The sequence below is a fragment of the Camelus bactrianus genome, chromosome 17, assembly GCF_048773025.1.
Source record: "Camelus bactrianus isolate YW-2024 breed Bactrian camel chromosome 17, ASM4877302v1, whole genome shotgun sequence".
NCBI classification, from domain to species: Eukaryota; Metazoa; Chordata; class Mammalia; order Artiodactyla; family Camelidae; genus Camelus; species Camelus bactrianus.
Window position 1 is genome coordinate 46,416,984 of NC_133555.1, and position 21,304 is coordinate 46,438,287.

Below are 21,304 nucleotides of genomic sequence, written 5' to 3' on the forward strand. Positions count from 1 at the left end.
TTTTGTTTTTCCCAAGCTTTAACTCATACTGTTACAGATAAAGGAAATAGTACATCAACTTTTTTTTTTTTTCCCTGCTGGGATTTAACTCCTGGGCCAACCACAATCTGTTAGAAAACCTGTTGAGCCATCACCTTCACCTTCATGCCATTGCAAAGATGGTGAAACCCACAGAAGCATCAGAAGTTCTAAAGTGCTTCTAAAAAAGATAAAACTAGTATAAACACTGAATAATGGGAAGTATTTTTGTACACGAGTGTCTAAAACGACAAAACTTTCTTAGGGAATACGGCTCATTGGCAACACAGTTTCCACTGAATTCTCTCATCAATAGTATGAGATATGAGAAAAGGGGGGAAGCCAGGAGGTTAAATCCAGATTACAAAAGTTTTAATTCCTGGGTCTTATATTTATACCCAGATTGTTAAAGGGGTGAGGAAAACTCATTAATGGGCTGTAAGAGCTTGCATAGATATCTTCTCACAGTTTTCAGGATGTCATATCATTGACAAGGCAAGCCCAACCATTCAAGACACCTTCAATGGTTTTAGTGAATTACTTTTTCTATTGCCCTTAATGATTGCTGTAAATTTGGTCTCATTTCTTCTAGGTCAGGGACGTGTTAAAGACATAATCCATTGGTAGTTGAGTACAGAGAAGGAGTCCCCAAGCCTGTGGTTCCCAGGGCTCTATCACCTACTAGGGGTTGGTGGACTGGGTTCCATGTGTCACACCCACCTCCCCAAATGGCAAATGGATTCATTGTGGACCATTGCTTCATTCCTGTGCATCTCAGCTTAGAAATGTGGATCAAGCATCCTTGCTTTGCCCCACTTTCCATTGAGAAATAACTTCTTTCTGTCAGAGGTCAACTAGCCTGGAATGAATCCAGTTCAAACTGAACACCCCTGACACTTAATGAGACATAAAGATAGATTGCAAGAACAAGTGCCCTTCAAGATAAAGCTGACAATGGGAAAATGACTCCATCCTAAATGGAGGTAAAATGACCGATGGGCAGTAAGCGTTCTGGTCACTTACTCCTGGTGCTCTGGGATCAGGATTCTGCTTGCTCCCCTGACCCCTTCTTTGTCTGCAAATCTCCCCCTCAAGGCACTTCCACAGAGAGCCACACCTCTGCCATGAAGTTGGGGTGGCTCTTAAAAACCCCAACTCATGTGCTCTCCCTTGCCTGGTGCCAGAACCCCTGGTGGGGCCCGCATGCCTGGCTGGCTTGGCTGGGGTCGCCATTCATCTCTGCGCGGATTCCCACCTTCTCCCTCTCCTGCCCGTCTCCCGCGGCACCTGCTCTCTCTGCAGGATGCAGCCCCCAGCTGTGTGAGGAGGAACAGCCGCAGCAGAAAGGACACAGGGGCTTGTTTCCAGCACATTCTAATGACTGTCTGTTGAGGCAGGCACCTGTTCAGGGGAGCGCATCCCAGTGAAGCTACTACGTCCCCTCTGATGCCAAATTTGTACCTGAGCACATGCCTTGTCTTGTCACTGCACTTACTTCCCCAAGTGACAAGCAGACAGGCCTGCGTGGTTTGCCCCTGGCGCTGGCTGCCTGTCTTCCCATCCTGTTCCTTCTCATTTTGGAGAAGAGTGATGCTGCTGATGGGGGAGGCCCCCGTGCATCTCCCCGGGAAGGAGCCTGGAATCACACAGAAGGCCCGTGCGCCATTGCTGTTGAGGGTATTGACTGTGTCCCTGGGGCACCCACAGAGCAGGAGAGGCTAAGAAAGAAAACAAGGGTGAACAAGGCCCGGGGCGCTCGTGGAGCTGGGGCAGGGGAACCCTGCTGTCAGGGCCCGTTCTGTCCCTTAGCCTGTTCATAATGACTGGTGGCCAGATGATGGATCTGGTTAAAGACACTCACTGAATTAATGCTTATCCCCAAAGAAGCCAAGTAAACGTCTGTGTGGGTAACCCTTTTGTTTATCGACCTGGCTCGGCACAGACTTAGCGGTGACGATGACAATCCCTAACCTCCTCCCGTGTGGTCCTTCACACAGGGCGCGGCGCCGTTCCTCGTCTGTGCCACCGCGGGGACGACGGTGCTGGGGGCCTTTGACCCTCTGGATGAGATAGCTGACGTCTGTGAGCAGCACGGCCTCTGGCTCCACGTGGACGTAAGTGCACCCAAGTGCGCACGTCTGGTTCGCTTTCCAGCCTTCTGGCAGCTTTGGTGGGAAGTTTCTCATATTCTTGGGACCAACTGTCAGGTCCCCGACTCCTATTATCTCAACGTATGTTTCCAACCAGGGGAAGTAGGTACGTCATTTCCTGTAAGGTAATAAAGAAGATCCCAAGGCTTGATGCGCGTTTTGTTGTAGGTTTCCAAGTTTTACCTAATTGCCTCTTCTCTCAGGAATCACGTCTTCGGTCCCTGAAGCAACATGGTGTGAGGGACACATTTGAGACTGTAGAGTCGAGAGGCTGATTTTGGATTCTAACCCACCTCTTTTTCATTGTGATCCCAGCCCTTTGGGCTTTGGTTTCATGTGTAAAGAGGAAAATGACTGCCACGGTCAATGAAGTGCCTTCCAGCTCTAAAATTCTGTGATTCCAGTCAGCTGGAAAATGCAAAAATTAAACATAACTTAATTGCACTGTAATTAAAACAGGTTTTATCTGGATCTATCATAGACAACTGTTTGAGAGGGATTGGAATAATTTATATTCTTTACAATTTTCTAAGGTAAAGAGTTGGCTTTTTTTTCTTCCAGTTAATTTTGTAGGTCCTGGGGTTGTTCTCAGTAAATTTTTCCTCAATTAAAAGTAACTCTTAAAATTCTACTCATTCAGGGTTAAAAAGTTAAATTCAGCCAGTGATGAATGCCTGTTGAGCGTTTTGGCTTGGTGTGTGTATGTGTGTGTGTGTGTGAAACCAGGAGTCAATGAGTTTGATGTTGACCCAGTAGAAGGCACTGTTGAAAACGCGGATGAGACTTAAAGAGGGAACTTTCCTCTGCCGAGTGAGTGGTTCGTGTCCTCCTTATCAGGAAAGAAAGGACAATGTTTTTGACGTGCTGAACAGATGGTAACTGAGCATTTGGGGGATATACCTACACATAATTTTATAGTTTGGGTGACTTTATGCCTCCAGGGTAAAGTGTCCATGAGATAATATGGAGAGGACTTTTCAGCCACTCGAGGCTTTCATTAAATGTAAGCTAATATTTAGTAAAAGCAGCTGTGGTGATATTAAGCTCACGTGAGTCACAGTCTCTCCTCGTATACATCAGGTAGATTATTTGTGACTTCTTCAAATGGGATTGTAGTGTTGTATCTGTCCACATTTCAACTTATATCTTACTGATTTTTATGGAACTTAGAAGCATAATAATATGTTACATCCTAAAAGATAATGTGAAGTGAGTACTTTTGTGACTGTGGAAATAGGGGCAAAAATCAAATATATCAGCAGTTTTACTTAAAAATTCTACTCTCATAAAAGAAACATCAAATATGGATTATATAGTTTATGTAAAACAGAGTAGCTACCGCAGTTTCCCAAACTAGGAATGATGTTAAGAGATTTATGGGGCATAGAGAGAATTGTAATGTTTAAGGTCTGAATGAAAACCTCTCTAGACTTCCTTAAAAAAAAAAATCAAAAGTTGAATTTTGGAAGAAAACACTCTTATCAGGAAAGATTGAAGCCACACAAATTATTCTATTTGCACATAAGAGGCATCTAGTCGAATGTCTGTACTATTAGGTTAAATTTGACAACAGTTCATCTTGCCTGTTACAGAAACCAGCTCTGACATATACAGTGCTCACTTAGCCTCTCATGTCGCAGACATCAGTTCAATTCATAAAATTTTATGCAGGAGCATGTAACTTCTCTTGAAGAAACTTTATATACCACAGGTAGTTGATTAATTTTAAAGATAAAAAATTAATAAAATTACAGTTGTTACTTTGGCCTCTTTGAAGTATTCTAAAGGATATTTTATAGAGCCTTCAAAAATATTAAAGCCTGATATTTACCTTATTTCTTTTTAAAAGAGTAATTAGGATTGCTTGTTGTTCTGGGGTTTCCATAAAACAAAGTAGCCCTGCATATATACCATATTGTATGATTTCTAAGGCATGCATATTTTGCTTATATTTTTAGTATACCTGAGATCAGTATGCTGATCTCATTTTGTTTCTTTCTTAGCAGTGCACAAAAAAAATGGCATGCTTACATTTGATAGTGTCTTAAATTTGGTTGCTTACAATGTATTTTCAGACAACCAAACAAGAAAAACTTCAGTTGTGCTGGAATTTTTTTTTGTTTGTTTTTACTCCAGGGCTATTCTTTATTCACGCGAGCCAATGTGATTCCAGCCTCTGCTTCAGACCAGGACTTTAGGGCTGGCCCCCTTCTTGCCTGCGCCCCTGCACTCTCTCACTCCTAGCAACACTTGTAACAGTGTCTCACTCGCCCTCCATCCTAGGTCCAGGGGAAGTGGCAAACATTGTATCTAAAATCATGGGCTTTAGAGGCAGCGGTCTCTCCATTCCACCCTGCCTCCGCTTCCCTTTCAAGGCTGGTCCTCCTCATGTTCCCCCACTGCAATCACCCTTCACTGCCCTACACATGAACACTTACAAGCCTGTTCCATTTCAAGCACCCAGCTGACTTATTTATTTCTCACATCAGTTCTTCCTCCCTCCCATCCAGACTTGCTGACTATGGGATTTCCTTTCCTCCTTATTCTTAGCTCCTCCACCATTCTATTTACCGCTCTGATGAATAACTTCCTTACATCCCAGGCTTCCTCTCTCCCACTCTCACGTTTCTGATTTGCAAATATTTCTGAAAGCTGTTTGGCTTGAAAAGATCTACTTTTTCAACGACAGGATCCACCTAGCCCACCCTCGTTGGCTGTGGGTTCCGGGATTCCCTTCTGTCCACCTTGGCGAGCACGTGCCTTGTTCATCATACAGAATGCGAGTCCTTAGCCAGGTCTCGTGGTCCATGCTTGTACATTGGATATGGCAGAGTGTCAGCATTGAAAAGCTATTGTCTGATTTCCACTCTTACCATTGAGAGGGAGATTACTGTGTCTTTTAACCCTCTTTTTGTCCACAGGCAACTCAATGAGTTCATATACCAATTTCTTTATAATGTGGGTGTGAATTTAAATCCTAAGTGTCAGTGCGGGCCCCTCTACTGAGATGAGGTTCTGATTGACCGAGGAGAGCCAGTGACCAGAATTTCCTAGGGTACATACACATCGGTTAACATTGACTTAAAGTATCAAATGAGACAGATGGAGGTGTCACTTGGGGTTTTCTATGACTGGCTGGTAAACAGGTCACATTGCAATAACACTGTTTTGATTATATAAATATCTCAACAGGCTTCCTGGGGTGGCTCAGCCTTGGTGTCAAGGAAGCACCGCAACCTTCTGCATGGCATCCACAGGTAAATGTAGTTTCCCGGTTACGGGATTTTTTATTTAGTGGAAGGACGCTCTTTGAGCTTTGTCCACTTAAGTGACATTCGGAAAATAGGCAAAAAAAAAAAAAAAAAAAAAAAGAAGTAGTCACTTTGCTTTAAAAAACAAAAACCAAACTCCAAACTCCTCAAACCACTCACACAGGGGATCCTGCAGAACCCTGACGTGGATGTGAGTGTTACCAAAGTCAAGTTCATGTGCCCAGTGCACTGTGGGACCAAAGAAACCTGAACATGGGAATCTGGAGCCAGGAAAGGGTTACTGGACGGGGTGGCTCACGCTTAAGAAAACCCCAAGCTCCTTGACAGGTTTCAGCAAAGCCTATTTAAAGGCCAGGGGAGGGAGGAGGGTCTCGGGGTGCACGATCAGCTCGTGCACAATCCTCTGACTGGTTGATGTGGAGGGAACAGGGCGGTCAACACCATCAATCCTCGGGCACCAGAAGGTCTGGGGGCTACGTGCTCTTGATCATCAAGTAGTTCATTTCTTCCCTTTGGTGGTGGTTTTTGGCATCCAAAAAACTCAGGACATATACATGAGATACTGGGTCCTTCAGAGAGGAGCTGCAGCAGAGAATACGGGGCGGGGGTCTGTCCCCGGAAGGCCCTGCGGGGTCCTGCTCCATTACAGGAGGGCCTGAATCTGTTTGCTGCTAGGGATCACATTTTTTCCCCACTGGTGGAAACTGATTCTCCTCCCTGCCCTGTCCTTTGCTTTAACATAACAGGGCTGACTCTGTGGCCTGGAACCCACACAAGATGCTCATGGCTGGAATTCAGTGCTGTGCTTTCCTTGTGAAGGACAGATCCGTGAGTTTTCCTCTTATGGACCCTGGTCTTGGGGGGGCTGGGTTATCCTGTTTGCAGAGGACACGTTTGTTGCTGGTGTTTGGTGCCTGGGGCTGCATGTTGATGGAGCTCTTTGGTAAATGCTGATAGCATCAGAAGGAAAGACAAAGAGGCTCAGATAAAAGATCAAGGGCTTCTGCTCAGGCGATTTGGTGGATTTGACTTCGGTATTGTATAATCTCATTAGCTACAGCAAGATGGTCTCTCTCGCCCTTGTTTGGATTTTACTTTAAAAACTCAGTTTTAAACATTGCCAAGAAATTTTTCCCCCTTGATTAAGTCTAGGATTTAAGTTATCTTGAAGCCTGCTGACTAGAAAGTAGACCAGATGTGTGTCGGACATTAACTTGGTGCTTAGCAGTGCTTAGCTGGAGCTAACAGCCCATTTCTATGGGAAGATGTTGGTTCAGGGCTGATCATCAAACACTGATTTATTAGGGAATTGACTGTCTCAAGTGGCTGGTGCCTAGCTTCTGCTGGAGCACTGGGGAGAGCTGGAACCTCATCTGGATGGCTGTGAGCGAGTGAGCTGAGGTTCCCCTTGGTTAGAGGTGAAAACCTTGTGCTTTCTGTGGGTTAAACAAGGAGCCCTGTGGGACGTGGCCCAGGCTGGGAAGTGCCACTTCATTCTTAGAAATGCCTCATCGAGATCTGTGTTGCAGTGCAGCACGTGGGTGGTCTTTCTCAGCCATCTGTTTAATTTTTTTTTTCTTTAGGGGACTCCCTTTGCCAATGCTAAAGTCACTTTTTCTTTTTAAAGAAATTTACTTCAGATAACAACCATATTTAAAGCCTGAAATCTGGTCTTGTATGTGTGAATATTTACAACTCTCTTTAAAAAAAAAAAGTGATATTTGCATGTCAGTGTCCTTTGTGTTTTGGGATGACCAAACAGAATGCTCATCAGAAACTATGAACAGATTCTGCGTCTATAGACAGACAGACTCTTGGGATATGAATCTATTTCTCAATGTCTTATTAGGTTGGCTACCACTGACTGCATTCAATGCCATTTAACTTATTCATCTAAGTTTTTAAATTGTAGAGTAACTGCATGTTGTAATTGAAAGGTAGTTTAAGATTATGATACCATTTGCGAACTATGAACAACTTGCTCGTAGTTATCTATACAGGACGTGAGAGAGGTAGGAGTAAACCCAGGTTTTCCTGCAGTCTAGATAAACAAAAATATGCCAAGCATTCTTCCTGTGCCAGGCATTTTACATCCACTTCCTCCCTAATTGGATCATCTGAATGACATCCTTATCTGCTAGTGTGATGCTGTCAGGAGTGGAAAATTTATCCCCCCAATTTTGTGACTACTCTTTTAAGGAACTTTCTGGCTTTTATACATTTTTCTTGTTGAGTGATATTTGAGTGATTCAGCCAGGAATTGATTTGCAGTCATATACTTGAGGCAATTTAAAATTTTCTAGGTCATCTAACTCTGTAACAGGGGTTGAAATTTTGTTTTATTTTTTGAAGAATTCATCCCTGGATCTCGATGAAAACAATCATATGTCTACTCACATGGCGGGGAATTAAGAGGTTAGGAAAATTGCATTCATTGTGCAAAGACTGGAGCACTTCCAAAAAGCGGCCTTTTTTTTTTTTTTAATTCCGGATGAAAGATTGTTTTCAAATTAACTGGAGTGGAAAGCTGAACCTCGAATTATGAGATAGGACCATTAGCTTAAGTTCTGTGTTGGCAGCCTTCCATTCTTTTCATACCTATTTTCTGCCTCTGTTTTTCTCTCTCATGCTTTTATTCGTTCAACCACCACTAATTGATTCCCACACAGGCCAGACCCCCTGACACTGTACAGATTCTAGCATCCTTGTAGCCAATGAGTTTATAATCTCACACACAGAGGAGATAATGAAAAAAATGGAGACAATAAACAAAATGTGCATATTTAATTGTTTAATTACTATTCTGGTAAATGCTCTGAAGAATGTGTCAGACATTGTAGATTATCTGTTCTATAGCCATTCAAACTTCCTTTCCTTCTCTCTTCTAATACTCATCTAACCACACCCCCAACCCTCTTGCAGCTCAGTCACTGTATGACACAGATATGGCCAATATGATGTGGGGGAATGTGAAATGGAGATTTTAGTTTCTGGTAGAGGTGATATATATACATAAGAGGAGAGCATTCTTCCCCCCTTTCCACCCTGAATGCCAGAAACATTGTTGTGTCAGAACATGATACACAGAGCTCGGACAGCCACCTTGTAACTGTAAGGTCATTACCCTAAATTAAAAAGTGAACATACACAGAATGGGGAGAAGTCTTGGTCTTGGATAATGGTTTTGAAATGCTGCACTAACTTTAGAAGTGCCCACTCCCAGACCTTTTGTGATACGAGGCAATTAAGTATCTTTATTGTTAAACTACTCCCCTAGGTAATCTGTTACTTGAGGCCAAATGCTGATACAGAGAACACTATGTTACTCTGAGACTATAAGGCAGGGAGACCCGAAGAGTTCCAGGTGGAAAGAGTAACATGTACAAAGTCTTTAAGGAAGGAGGGTCCTTTTTTCATTCTAGAATCTGGAAGAGATCCATTTTTTGCTGAAGGACAGAGAATGATGCTAAGACCAGCATGAGATAAGACTAAAAGATCAAGCAGTGTCTTAGAAATCATTTTAATGAATTTAGACTCAATGTTCAGAACAATGGAAGAATTTTAAAAGCAGAGAGTAATCAGAAAAGATTTTTTATTTAAGACATTGAATTGGAAGGGGGCATGAATGGAAACAAGAATAGAAGAGGTATCCAAACCAGAGCTGATGGTAGGAGAGATGGAAACATGTGATAAAATTCAGACTATATTTTTGCTATCAACCAGACAGAGCTGGGCTACCAGTTACATATGTGACATGAGGAAGAAGCCAGTGTCACAGTCAACCCCTTGTTTAGTGATACAGCTACTGAGTGAGTGGTCCTGTGTGGGGAGATGGAGATTACTGAAGGAAGAGAAGGTTTGAGAGGCAAACATCTCGATTGTAGCATGGGCTGTGTTAAATCTGAGATTCCTGTGAGGTATGCAAGTCAGGATGTCATGTAGGTAGTTGACATATGGGTCCAAAGCTAGGAAAAGAGGTCTGGGCTGGAAACACATATTAGGAAATTGTTGGGTGTGGCTGGTACTTGAGGCCATAGCATGGAGTGGATTGTCTTGGGAGGAACTTCAGAGTGAGAAGAGGTTGGAGAACTTAGGCGTGAGGAACTTCGGAGTCTGAGATTGGGTAGAAGAGGGTCCCACAGTGAGAGTGAAAGCTGAGTTGGGATGGCCAGGGAGACAGTAGGAAGACCAGGAAAGAGGATGCTAATGAATTGAGAGAAACGTGTTATGAGGAGTGTGAATGCCTCTGTCTTCATGTCAAAGCTCAAATATCACCTCCTTAAGGAAGTGTTCCCAGACTCACCCAGGTAAACTGGCATCTCTCCGTTACTCTTTCTCAGATCCTATCCCTTCCCCTAAAGCACTCATCACACAAGTTTCTATTGTACAGCCCAGGGAACTATATTCAGTATCTTGTAGTAACCTATAATGAGAAAGAATAAACGTATGCGTATGTATGACTGAAACATGATGCTGTACGCCAGAAGTTGACACAACATTGTTAACCCGACTATACTTCAATTAAGAAAATGGCACTGTGAAGAAAAAAAAGTACTCATCATGATCTGTGGTTATGATTTCTCATGTGTTAAGTTACCCTCCCACTAGAATGTAGGCTGTATGAAGAGAGGGTCTGTGTCATTACACTCATCACTGTATCCTTCGTGTCTCACAAGTACTCACCGAACCAGGGAAAAATTAAAACACTTGAAAAAATTAATGATTAAATAAATTTAAAATACTCAGAAATATTTGCCTTCATGTCAGCAATAACTAGGAGTTTCCAATTTCTCTCCTACCCCAGATTATTCCTTCTGAGAGCCCTGAGATCATGATGATTAAAATTATAGTTGATGTGCTCTATTGCCTAGGTCCTAACACGTGGCTCACACATGCCTCCAGCAGTAATTGATGAATCGCGATTTTAATTTGGACTCACTTTTCCGGTTAATGCAAGTGGATTATGCTAGTTAAAGCAAATTACTTAGTGAATATACTTCTGTTAAGGGAAAAACAAATTCCCTAATTTGTACCCTCAAAACCCCAGCATTCACAACGCCGCTTTTCCTGACTGACTAGCTGGTGGTGTTTGCATTTTTAATTTCCTGCGTTCATAAAGAAGACTCTTTCTCAAACAAAGCAAAGCTGCCACTCTCCAGGGCTTGCTATCACTAACCCACTCTGCATCATAGGCGTAAAACAAAAATCAGGGATTTAAGAAAAAAAATCTGTGATTATAAAGGGGTTGAATTCAGATGTAAATGCTGGGTCTGCGTGGTTGTGTTGGGTCAAAGACAATTTTGATGTTTTGATCTGGAACAAAAGGCAATATATTTTAAGCGTCAGTTTTCTAGATGGAGGAAAATCTCAGTATTGGCTTTTTGATTTTTAGTGTTTATTGGAAGAACTTTTTAGTTTAAAAAACATTGAACAGGTATATGAGAACATGAGATGTGCTGATCAGATAGACGACTTTTTGAGTATAAGTTGTCCCTCTCTGTTTCTGCTTATCACTGTCATCCAATATTAACTCACAAGGACTTCCTGTTTAACCTAGCAGCTATAGAAAAATAAAGGGAACTTTTTTTTCTTAGAAAGATTATGGATTTTTAAAATTATGTCTATTTCTATATGTTTATTTCAGAAGTAATTCATGTTCATCCTAGCCCAGAATCAGAAGATTCAGATATGAAAAAAGATGAAGAAAAACATGCCCTTTAGATATCTGGAGATGCATATTTTCTTATGCATATATATTTAGATGTACACAAGTGCACACATGTCTAATAGAAGAATTATTTTCATTTTAGTACACTTTTCCTGTTCCATAAAATTGTGAACATCATTCTATATCAGTATGCATTCTATACCTTTTCAGTAGCTGCATAGTATTCTATCCTTTTGATATTTGATAATTAACCAGACTACCTCCTTACCACTGACCAACTAGACTGTTTTGATTTTTAGCTAATACACATGTAGCTGCCACCTTTGGGGCTAAATCTTTGTACTGTTTATTGTTCCCTTCGAATAAGTTCCTAGAAGTCGAAGAGCCAGGATCATCTTTCATGATGCTTTTTAATACTTGATTTCCTAATTTTCCTTCTAAAACATTCTTTGCCTTCTCAGTAGCAGAGTATGAGTGTGTGTGTGTGTTAACCTCTGGCATCACAAGGGTTTTTAGCTTTGTCGACTTGATAGGCAAGACGTTTGTGCACCCATATTTACAGACACACATGTAACCTTTTCCCTTCTCATTTTATCCAGTGATACAGGATACCTCCTTCTCTGGAATCTTCTTTAGATAGAGGTATCGACATGAGATTCCGGGTTACCTGTTACCTAGGTTTCAAATGTGAGATCTTGGAGATGAACTTGCAGTTCTTTCCCTTTCATCTTCATTTGAGAGGAAGCTCAGAATGGTTCCAGTTTTTCTTTAGGAGAAAAAGTAGCAGGAAGAAGAGCCGTAGGAAATTCATTCAGTACACACTCATTGACGGTAGACTATGGCCCGGCACTGCCGTGCACAGAGAGAAAAAAGGAAAAGGAGACTAATATGGTCCCCTACTGGGGTCCCCCAAGAGAAGGCAGGAGTTTTTCACTGGAATACCACGTCTGAGGAATGTGTCAGCTCCCAGACCACTTACGTTTCTATTCTGAATGATAACTGACACTGAAAATGACAGCTGTTCTATGCCATTAAAAAAATTGTACAAGAAAAGGAAGACGAGGACATAGATTTATCAGAGGAACTAGAACAAACTGCGTCTGCCTTTGTGAGGATTTCTTTTTCAGCTCTTGTTTTTCTTCATGGAGTTCCTATGGACGTGCTATTAGATGGTTTGAAAATACTGAACAATCTGATCGTCAAAAAAATGTTTTCTCTGATGCCCGAGAACACTCACTCTTCCCCTACGCACGTACATTATATATTTCTTCAGCATGACAGGCTCCCAGCTAGTGGAGCAGAAAATGGGGAAGGTAGGTGTTTAAAACTGATTAGAAACAAAGAAGCATTTGACTGGTAGGAGAGACATCAGCCTTCACTGCTTGGCTCTGCCAAAATTCTTCTCCTGATCTTGGTTACTCTTGCTTGAGCTGAGAAAATTCTTCAACTTTTTAGCGAGGTTGAGAGTTGCACGCTAGCAGAACTCATCAAATTCGTGGTTGATAAATAGCCCTTTTTCTTTTTCATTCCTGGGTTTTTAAAATTGTAATTAAAAAGTTAACTTTTCTTATGAGGCTTTTGGAAACGTGTGCATACGCATGTATGTGTCTGTGCATCACCTTAAAAAAAAACTCACATGGTATTAACAGTTATCACAAACACCCCTATGGTGTCTGCTTTTCTTCCCCATGAGGTAAAGAGATGCAATAATTAATGTTAGAGCTGCACGTGTTCAAAATCCATTATCTGTTTCTCCACTGAACAAACCAATAAAATTGGGTTCCAGGATTTATTTTGTTCATATTGCAATTGCCATTCATTTTAACGAGGGGATTTGTACCTTGTTTTAGAACCAGGCATCACGGAGCCCGGTATAGTCACCCCTTTGAGAACTGTAGCTCTAAGGGTGTGTTACTGCACTACCATGACTGCGCCACCTGCTTCCAGGCAGCAGTTGCCATCTTGCCATAAGTGGGCACGAGTCCCAACACAGAACCTAGCCCTCGGTTCTTGGAATCTTTTATACAGTAGACTGTGAACTACTGGAGGACAGTAACATTGCTCTAGTCCCACTGCGTAGCACCAAGCCTGACACGCAATCAACGCTCCATAAAAATGTTTCCTGAAGTCAACTTACTGTGTCTTTCTCCAATACCATCAGACGGTAATGTTTTCAGTCTTTCACCTGCAGTATGAAGTAGCAGCTCCTTCAGCATCATGACCTGATCTCTTTTAAGTCTCAAAGAGTGTCCTGTCCCTTCTTGCTAGTATGTAGGATTTTTTTTTTTTTTTTTTGACGGGGTGTAGAAATTGTTTGTCTTATCCATCTGGGTTGAGATACCCGTTATCTTCTACATCCCATTTCCTGTTGCTGCTTTAAAAAATAGTCTTCAAACTGTGCCCACATTTGGCCTTTTATCTACATGCCTCAGAGACCAATAATAAATCAGTGACTCATGGTTTGCTTTTTTCAGAAACCGTATTGTCTTTCCCCTAGACAGTTATTTTTGTTTCAGTGTCTAATGATCCTATTTATTGGATACTGGACAAGTGGAAGAGAAACTTGCTTGTCTAAGGTTCCCGGGTCCTCTCTTGACCCCTTTGCATGAACAGAGTGACATCCACCATCTGCCAGTTTGATGGCAGGGTGGCTGTTTCTAATGTTGGATTCAGCATCCTGGCCAACAGTTTTCCAATTTCATCCTTGAGTTCCTTCACACCTTTGGGTGACTGCCACCTGGTCCTACTGATTAAGCTACATTTATTTCATCAGTTTGACTTGAATGAGCTGCAGTGTCACCCACAGTTGCGTTTAATCTCATCTGCCTGTCTATTTCTGGAGAACCCCAAGACCATGGGAATCTCTCAGAAATCTTTCTAGGTAAAGAATTCATTCTTCCCAGTAGCCATCCCGTTTCACTGTGCTACCTCAAACTTTGCTTCTCCGCCATTCATCACAGAAGACTTTAGGCTTGCTAAAAAAAAAAAAAAAAAAGACCATGAGGGAAAAATGGAAAATTCTACCTTTGTGTCTCTTTGTCATCTATGATTTGACAAAAACTAGCAGTTGAAAAATACCCCAAAAAGAGGTAGCAGAGTGTGAGTGTGTGTGTGTGGATCTATTTTTTTTCTACCCTACCTTGTAACAAAACTGATCAGGGGCCCATAATGCAGGAAGATTACAGAAGTTAAAATCTAAGAAAAGTGAGAAACTTAAGGATAGGGACATGAAAGGAAACCTGGAATGAAGCTAATGGAAGAAGGCATGCCGTAATTAGTCGCTGCACCTGCCTCGGTGGGTAGGCTAAAATTTGGTCTTAGCATTTTTAAAGGATTCTATGCATCTGCCTTTTTTGCCCCCCCCCCTTTTTTTTTTAAACTATTAACTCACTACAGAAAGGCTTTCTCTCCTATTTCTTCTCTCTGGTATGATGCTTGAAGCCCTTTGACTTCTTGGAAAAAGTTGTTCCATTTGTTTTCCTTTGCACAAGTCTGGCTGTCATATTTGTTGTTTTCCAAGGAAGATACCTAAAAACATATCTGGTCCTCCTAATTGGGCTTTCTCATTTTGTTGTTTCAAGGCCAGATAATTTCAGGGAGTCCATTATTTTGTTTTGATTTTTCTCCTGTGGTAATTCAAAATGCCAGTGCAAATGCACGTGAAGAAAAGAGCCATTTTCATTTTGTAGATAACTCAGGGATGGTAAATATAGATTTATTTTATATAGACTTTTATACTTAAACCCTAATTTGTACCAAAATTGTTACTGGCATATAATAAATTAATTGTGGACTGGGTAGAAAAACAAACTGTAAAATCATCACCATATCTCACATATTGAAGGTTCATACGGCGCATGCTTGCGAGGACATATGGATTCATACAGCAAGCGTACTTGCCTTTAGGTCATTATGATGCAGATGGAAAATCATAATTTAGGGAGTTTTGTTGATTGTAGAAGGAACCAGTATCTTCTCTGGTAGTTCATTCCGAGGGCCATTTGGGAGTTCAGACGATGCTGATCTTTTTTCGATGAATTATTATGAAATATAAGGAGAATATAAAAACAGGCATGAAATGCATGTAAACAGTGTAATTTATTTTTATAAAAAGAATAAGCAGATGGTGCCCACACAGATGAAAACAAAGAACCAAAACCCGGAAGTCCTCCGCGGGCTCCTTCCTATTGTCCAGTTTCTTACTTTTCTCTTCAGTTTTGCTTTGTAGTTTCGCATCCTCCAATAATATAGTGTACTTCTGCCTTTATATGAAGTTATATAAGTGGAATCACACAGTACATGTTTCTTTTAGTTTGGCTTTGTTGTCGCTCAAACTTCCCGCACATCCGTGACCCTCATTTGTGTGTGGCGTGATCTGAGGGTTATTCGTTTGCACCGCTCTGTACTGTTCCATGTGAGCATATTACAATTTGCTTGTCCATGCTGCTGTGGATGAACATTTGAGTGATTCTAATGTGGGGCTTTTGCAGACATTTACTGTGCACTTTTTTGTGCACACGTCTTCCTTGCTTCCTCTGTCTCTGAGGTCTCCTTTCGTGTCATTTTCCTTTTCCCTGAAGACTGTATTTAGTAATTTCTTGATGAATCAAAAGGCGGCATACTCTATTCGACTTTGCTTCTTTGAAAATGTCTTTATTTCATTTTTTTTCTGGGGATAGAATTCTGTCAGTAATTTTCCTTTAGAACTTTAATGGGTTTTTTTTTTCAGTCTTTCTGTGTTGTATATTAGAAAGTTAGCTACTTGACTGCCATTCTTTTGATGGCAAAATGACCTCTTTTCTCTGCCTTCCTTTAAGACTTTCAAGCGTTCTTCAATTTTCTGTTTATCTATGATGTTATTAATGTCGATTTTGTTCGGTTTATCTTGCTTGGGCTTTGCTGGGCTTGAATCTGTTAGTGTGACGTGTTCCGTAAGTTTTTGAAACTCTCCATTTAATTACTGACCCTGTGTCCTCTTCTCTCTTTTCTGGTTCTCCAATTAAATGCTTATTAGACCTTCTCACTGTCTCTTCTGTCTTTTACTCTATTTTATATGTTTTATGTCTTTCCATGCTTCCTTGTGGATAATTTTCAGGGACTATATTGAAATTCACTGATTCTCTCTTCAGCTATATCTAGTCTGCTGTTAACACCATCCCTTGGGTCCTTACTTTATGATTGTCTTTTCAGTTTCATAATATCATATTGAATCTTTTTCATGTATGTAAGGTCTCTAGGTTCTTGTTGACATTTTTAAAGTCAGCTTTAATTTCCAAACATTCTAAGCACAGATTTACAGTCCGCCGCTGCTAACCTTCTAGTACCTAGGTCCCCGCATGTGCTGTAGGTCCCCACAGGTGCCATGCCTCTTGCTTCTTTAAGTCTGTGACCCCTGGCTCTCATATTGTCTAGAGAGGTACCTTAGACTCCTCCATGGTTTACTGAGTATTTTATTTTTAAAATTACCTTCAGGAATAATTTGAAACCTGGAGTCCTTTCTTCATAGAGGATGTTACTTTCGTTCTCTGGGCGTCGGGGGGACTAGCAGTCCAGGATCAAGGCTGAGCATGTTCTGGGCCTTCAGGGTATAATAACCGTTCCCTCCGCTTCCCATCCTAAACAAGGGAAAGGATGCTTGGTGCCCCTGTTACACTGCACACCACTGAACTCTGTTTCCTGCAGCCCTTGGAATGCCTGCGGGGAGGAGAAGTGATGGAGATACACCAGGTCTGCACATGTGGGTCCATGCTCCCTGCTCCCTCCTCCTCCCCCTTCTGGCCCTTGTCTTAGCCGCCCTCCCTCAGTCTGAACATGTGCCTGGGGGTGGTGGGGAGGAAGCATCTCTGGCTCACCTCCCTGAGCTCCATTCCTCTCCTTGTACCTCCCAGAAGCTTATTTCTGCCTCGTGGAGGTCTGCTATGCTTTTTATTGGACGTAGTTTTTATGTTTTCGACCCCCAGCATTTTTTGTGATTTTCAGTAGGATCATTTCAAATTCATCTAGTCGTTTATTACTAGAATTGATATATGTCAGGCTTTAGCTTTTTAATAATCAGCTGCTGTTCAGGGCAGCCAGGGGAGACAGGCATTCGTTAAATGGCTCATCCTCACATTCAACCTGCAAATGTGTACCAGTGTCTTAGGTGGGTAATTAACCCCAGCCCTGAGGGAGCTCCAGGGCGGGGAGGGGAAACAGATTTTAAGCAAATCATGAAAATATAACACCCTTCATTTATGTAATAGGGTAATAAGCAGGGGTTTTGGAAGTGTAGCTCAGGTAAGAGAACAGCCCTGCTGGAGAAGCTGGTTTAGACAACTTAGTTGAGACAGAGGTGACTTTTAAAATACCAGCTATTGGCATTTTTTCCCATTTTTAAAGCAATATATGATCAAAATAGCATAGTGTCAGGCATAATGAGGAACACAAAATTGCTTATAATGCACAGCCAAAGTTAAGTCACTTAAAGTCTTCTCGATCAACGATTATTAACGAACTACTGTATTTCTGCTGATAGATTAGATTCATACATTTCGCTTCTATAACCAGCATCTTCCTTTCTTTACCCCCTCCTACCCCCTTCTTCTCATCTGAAAAATAGAGGCACTCGGGCTTATGGAATCTTCATTTAAATTATTCATTTGTTTAATAACAACCACCATTATCTTGCCAGATTCCTTATTAGTTCTGAGAGATTTCAAGTTATTCTCTTGTGTTTTCTAAATACGTAATCATATCACTATATAACCGTAATTTTGTTTGCATTCTAATAGCTAGGCTTTGTATCACTTGCAATTATAACGCACTGATAGAGCTTCCAAAAATATGTTCAGTAATAACAGTAAATAGAAGGCATTTTTATCTTCCTTCTGATTCTATTAAAGTTGCCTTAAGATGTACATTCTTTATAAATCCTCTTGAGCAACGATCCAGCAAGGAGTATTGAATTTTACCGTATCCCTTTTTAATATCTGATAAGGTAGTTCTATCATTTTAGCCCTGGAACAAAGTTAAATATGTGCTAACTGATTTTCTGTATTACTGGTTAACCTCATTTAATTGCAGTAAGTTGCTTTAATGTATGGAGGGACCTGTATACTTAGATTTTGGCCTCTGTGCACGTCCGATCGATGTGCTCTGTGTGTGTGTCCACACATGAGTGCATGTATGTGTGTTATCTTGGCTGGGCGGCATCTTGAGTGCCAGCTTTAAACTGTCCTGTTTGTTTTAGAATAATGATGGTAGCATGAGAGAAATCCAGAAAAGTCAACCATACCACTCTTGTTCAGAAACTGGGGTGGAGGTAACTCTTTCATTGTTGATTTTCCCATTTTTTAGTGAACTGTTAAGAACTTCCCGTTCTGCTTGATTAATTTCAATAACATTTTCTCAAATATTTAGTACATTTTATAGAGGTTTTCAAGTATATTAGTAGAATATACATCATCTCCTTATCATTTCCATCTAATTCTTACCTTATATCCTTGCCTGAAAATTTTTTAATTTTTTTCTGACTTAGTTTGCTTTCCTTTGCTTCATCAGAATCACTTCTTGCATTTGTTCTTCAATGTGTACTTTATTAAATGTATTTAACTGTTATCATACACTCCTGCTTCTTCATGCTTTTGTTCTGTATGAATGTTATTTTACATTTGAAGTCAGGCTTGGCTCAGCTCTTTAAGTTTTGTTTTGAAGGGTTCTCAACTAAATTATTTTCCAATTAATCTATAACAGTGTTGATTTACTCTTGGATCCTAGAGGGATTTATAAAATGATTTTAACTTCCCAAGTGCTTAAGCTACGTTATGAAATTCTGGCTGTTGTATTACAGTCAGATAATCAAAGTGAAAGCAGAGATCAAGAACGATGCATTTTTACCATTTAAACTCAAAAGTCACTCTTGAAAGGCCATCTTATCATCCAGAATCCACTTTTCATTGGCACCTTCTTTTCCCCAGCAGATAAGCAGTCCTCAGGTTTGGGGACAGGGGAAGAGGATTTGAAGAGGAACCAAGTATTCAATATAAATAAGCAAACCCACGGGGTCCAAGAAAGAATAGAACTTCCCTGTAATATAGAATATGTGGGCTCTTTCCTCTCTTGGCTCAAGTCCTAGGTGAGACTCAGAAAGCAGGGAAGCCTGCATCCTCCCCTACCTCTCAAGTCAGTCTGGAAAGCAGAAACTAAGTAGAGCTGGGAAGGGGAGTGGCTGAGCGAGCCCTCCATTCTATAGACTTCAGCGTGACAGGCCAGGACATGAAGGGTAAGTGACTGAGAAGGAGCCAGAGGACACAAGAGAGCTGGGAAAAGGGGCAGGAAGCAAGGAGCGCCCCTCACATGACCTGACAGCCAGAGCCCACGGCAGGTCTCCCTTGAGCAGGAGGACGGGAAGACCACCTGGGAGGAGCTGAGATGGGGCAGGTAGTCAGCACACGGCCGTCAGTGGCCACACGGGGGAAGCAGTGCCAGATTCAGCAACTGAAAATACAGGCTGCTCAGTTAAACTTGAATTTCAGATAAACAACGTATAATATTTTAGTATAAGTATGTCCTAAATATTGCATGAGATAATACTTTTACTAAAAGTGTTCGTTTTCTGAATCTGAATAACATGTATATGTAGTTCAAATATAATAAGCTGTTTGGTATTTTATCTGGCCGCCCTCCTCAGGGGCATTTGTGCATGTCCCCGCGATGCTACATAAAGAGACAGAGGAAGAAAACTCTCAGAGGAAAAGTCTTGGTCAGCTGTGTTTTATGTCTGCATGGTCTGAGAAATCACTCAGTTTGAGTTTTGAGTTTTGCTGGAAGTGACCAGATTAAATATCTTGCATTAGAAGTAAACATAGCTCCAAATCTGACATGTTTTCATCAAAAGAAGGGTGAAGTGTTATTTTTGCGTGTCCAACGTGATATAATTTTGAAATTTGTAACAATTTAGTTTTTAAGTTCACGTGACAGGTAAAATCCTGCATGTCACGGGATGCTATTTACACCTTTACCCAAGAGACCGATCCAAGTTAAATTAGGATATCTTGGTGTTAATCCCCAATCCCTCATCTTCTCCATTTCAGGTCCAGTCAGCCGGGACCTGGAGGGTGGCATGGGGAGTGGCGAGATGTGACTGTCTCTTTGGGAGAGAAGGGAAGTAAGGGGAAGCTGTGAGCTGCGCAAAGAGCCTAAATTGTGTCTTCTAGAATCGTCTTCCATCTCATGCTGTGACAACTCACTAATGGACTGCTGAGTTTTAAACCTGGTCCAGAGCTGAAATGGAATGAAAAAGATGGATGGTCTCTTGCTGGTTTCCAGCTCCACAGCGCTTGTCAGGAAGACGTTCACGGTGCCTTTCTCACGGGGCTGCTCTCTCTCCAGGACATTTCCTCATGCGCCTGTCACGGAGAAGCACGTGTCACCATTACGTGCCCTTCAGATGTTTTCCTGACATGTTATTCCTCTGTTTTATTACCGGTTTCAGACGGCACCATGGTGTGGATTACGCCTCCGACGTCCAGTCACGGAAACACCTGCGCATTCAGTTAGAGTGTTGTCAGCGGCTGAGCCGTTTCAGCATCCAGCTTGCCAGGCGCGTAGTGAAAGGCAGTGAAATGCGCAACCCTTCTGCAGAGCTAGAGAGAACCAGGAATTTATTTATGATGAGGAACAGATTGTTTTCCGCCAGTGAGGTTGCAATAGCGAGCGTTAGAAGGCTAGTCACTCTGATGGGTTTATTTCCTAGTTATGAGTGTCATAGGATGCCCTTCCCTTAAAGGGTTCAGTTGAAACCCAAGAGATAAATCTCCTGGGGAGTGGAGTCCTTTCTATGTCTCCTTAATTTAAAAAGATTGTGATTGGGAGAAATGAGTCACTGGTGACTGTTGGGGAGGTTAATTTCACGGACTCAGCAATGATCCGTGTACTGTGGAGCCTGACGCTGGCTTTAGAGTTTAGCAGTGAAGCCATGTGACCCCGTGGGGTTTGACTTTCCCCATGTGGGGTTTTCCCCCCACCCCCAATGCTGCTACTGCTTTAGGCATCCTTGAGACAGGTCGTCACCTAGAGTCAAGGCATTTATCCTTATTATTTAGAACCAAAAATGTCATTCATCAGTGCCAGGCTAGATGAGACCACAGAGAAGACATTGTCCCTCGTCACTGTGCCAATTTGATGGATTTTGTGAGGCTGGGAGAAGAAAGATAGCT

General features: G+C 41.7%; 1 protein-coding gene across 2 annotated transcripts in view; it reads left to right on the forward strand.

Annotated features, from left to right (window-relative positions):
* The window catches only part of GADL1 (glutamate decarboxylase like 1), a 134,119-nt gene that overhangs the window by 47,311 nt on the left and 65,504 nt on the right, over positions 1–21,304 (forward strand). For both annotated transcript variants that reach the window (XM_074345359.1, XM_074345358.1), the window contains exons 9-11: positions 2,016–2,132; positions 5,361–5,425; positions 6,187–6,268. In XM_074345359.1, coding sequence (XP_074201460.1) covers positions 2,016–2,132; positions 5,361–5,425; positions 6,187–6,268 — 264 coding nt within the window. The remainder of the gene's footprint in view (positions 1–2,015; positions 2,133–5,360; positions 5,426–6,186; positions 6,269–21,304) is intronic.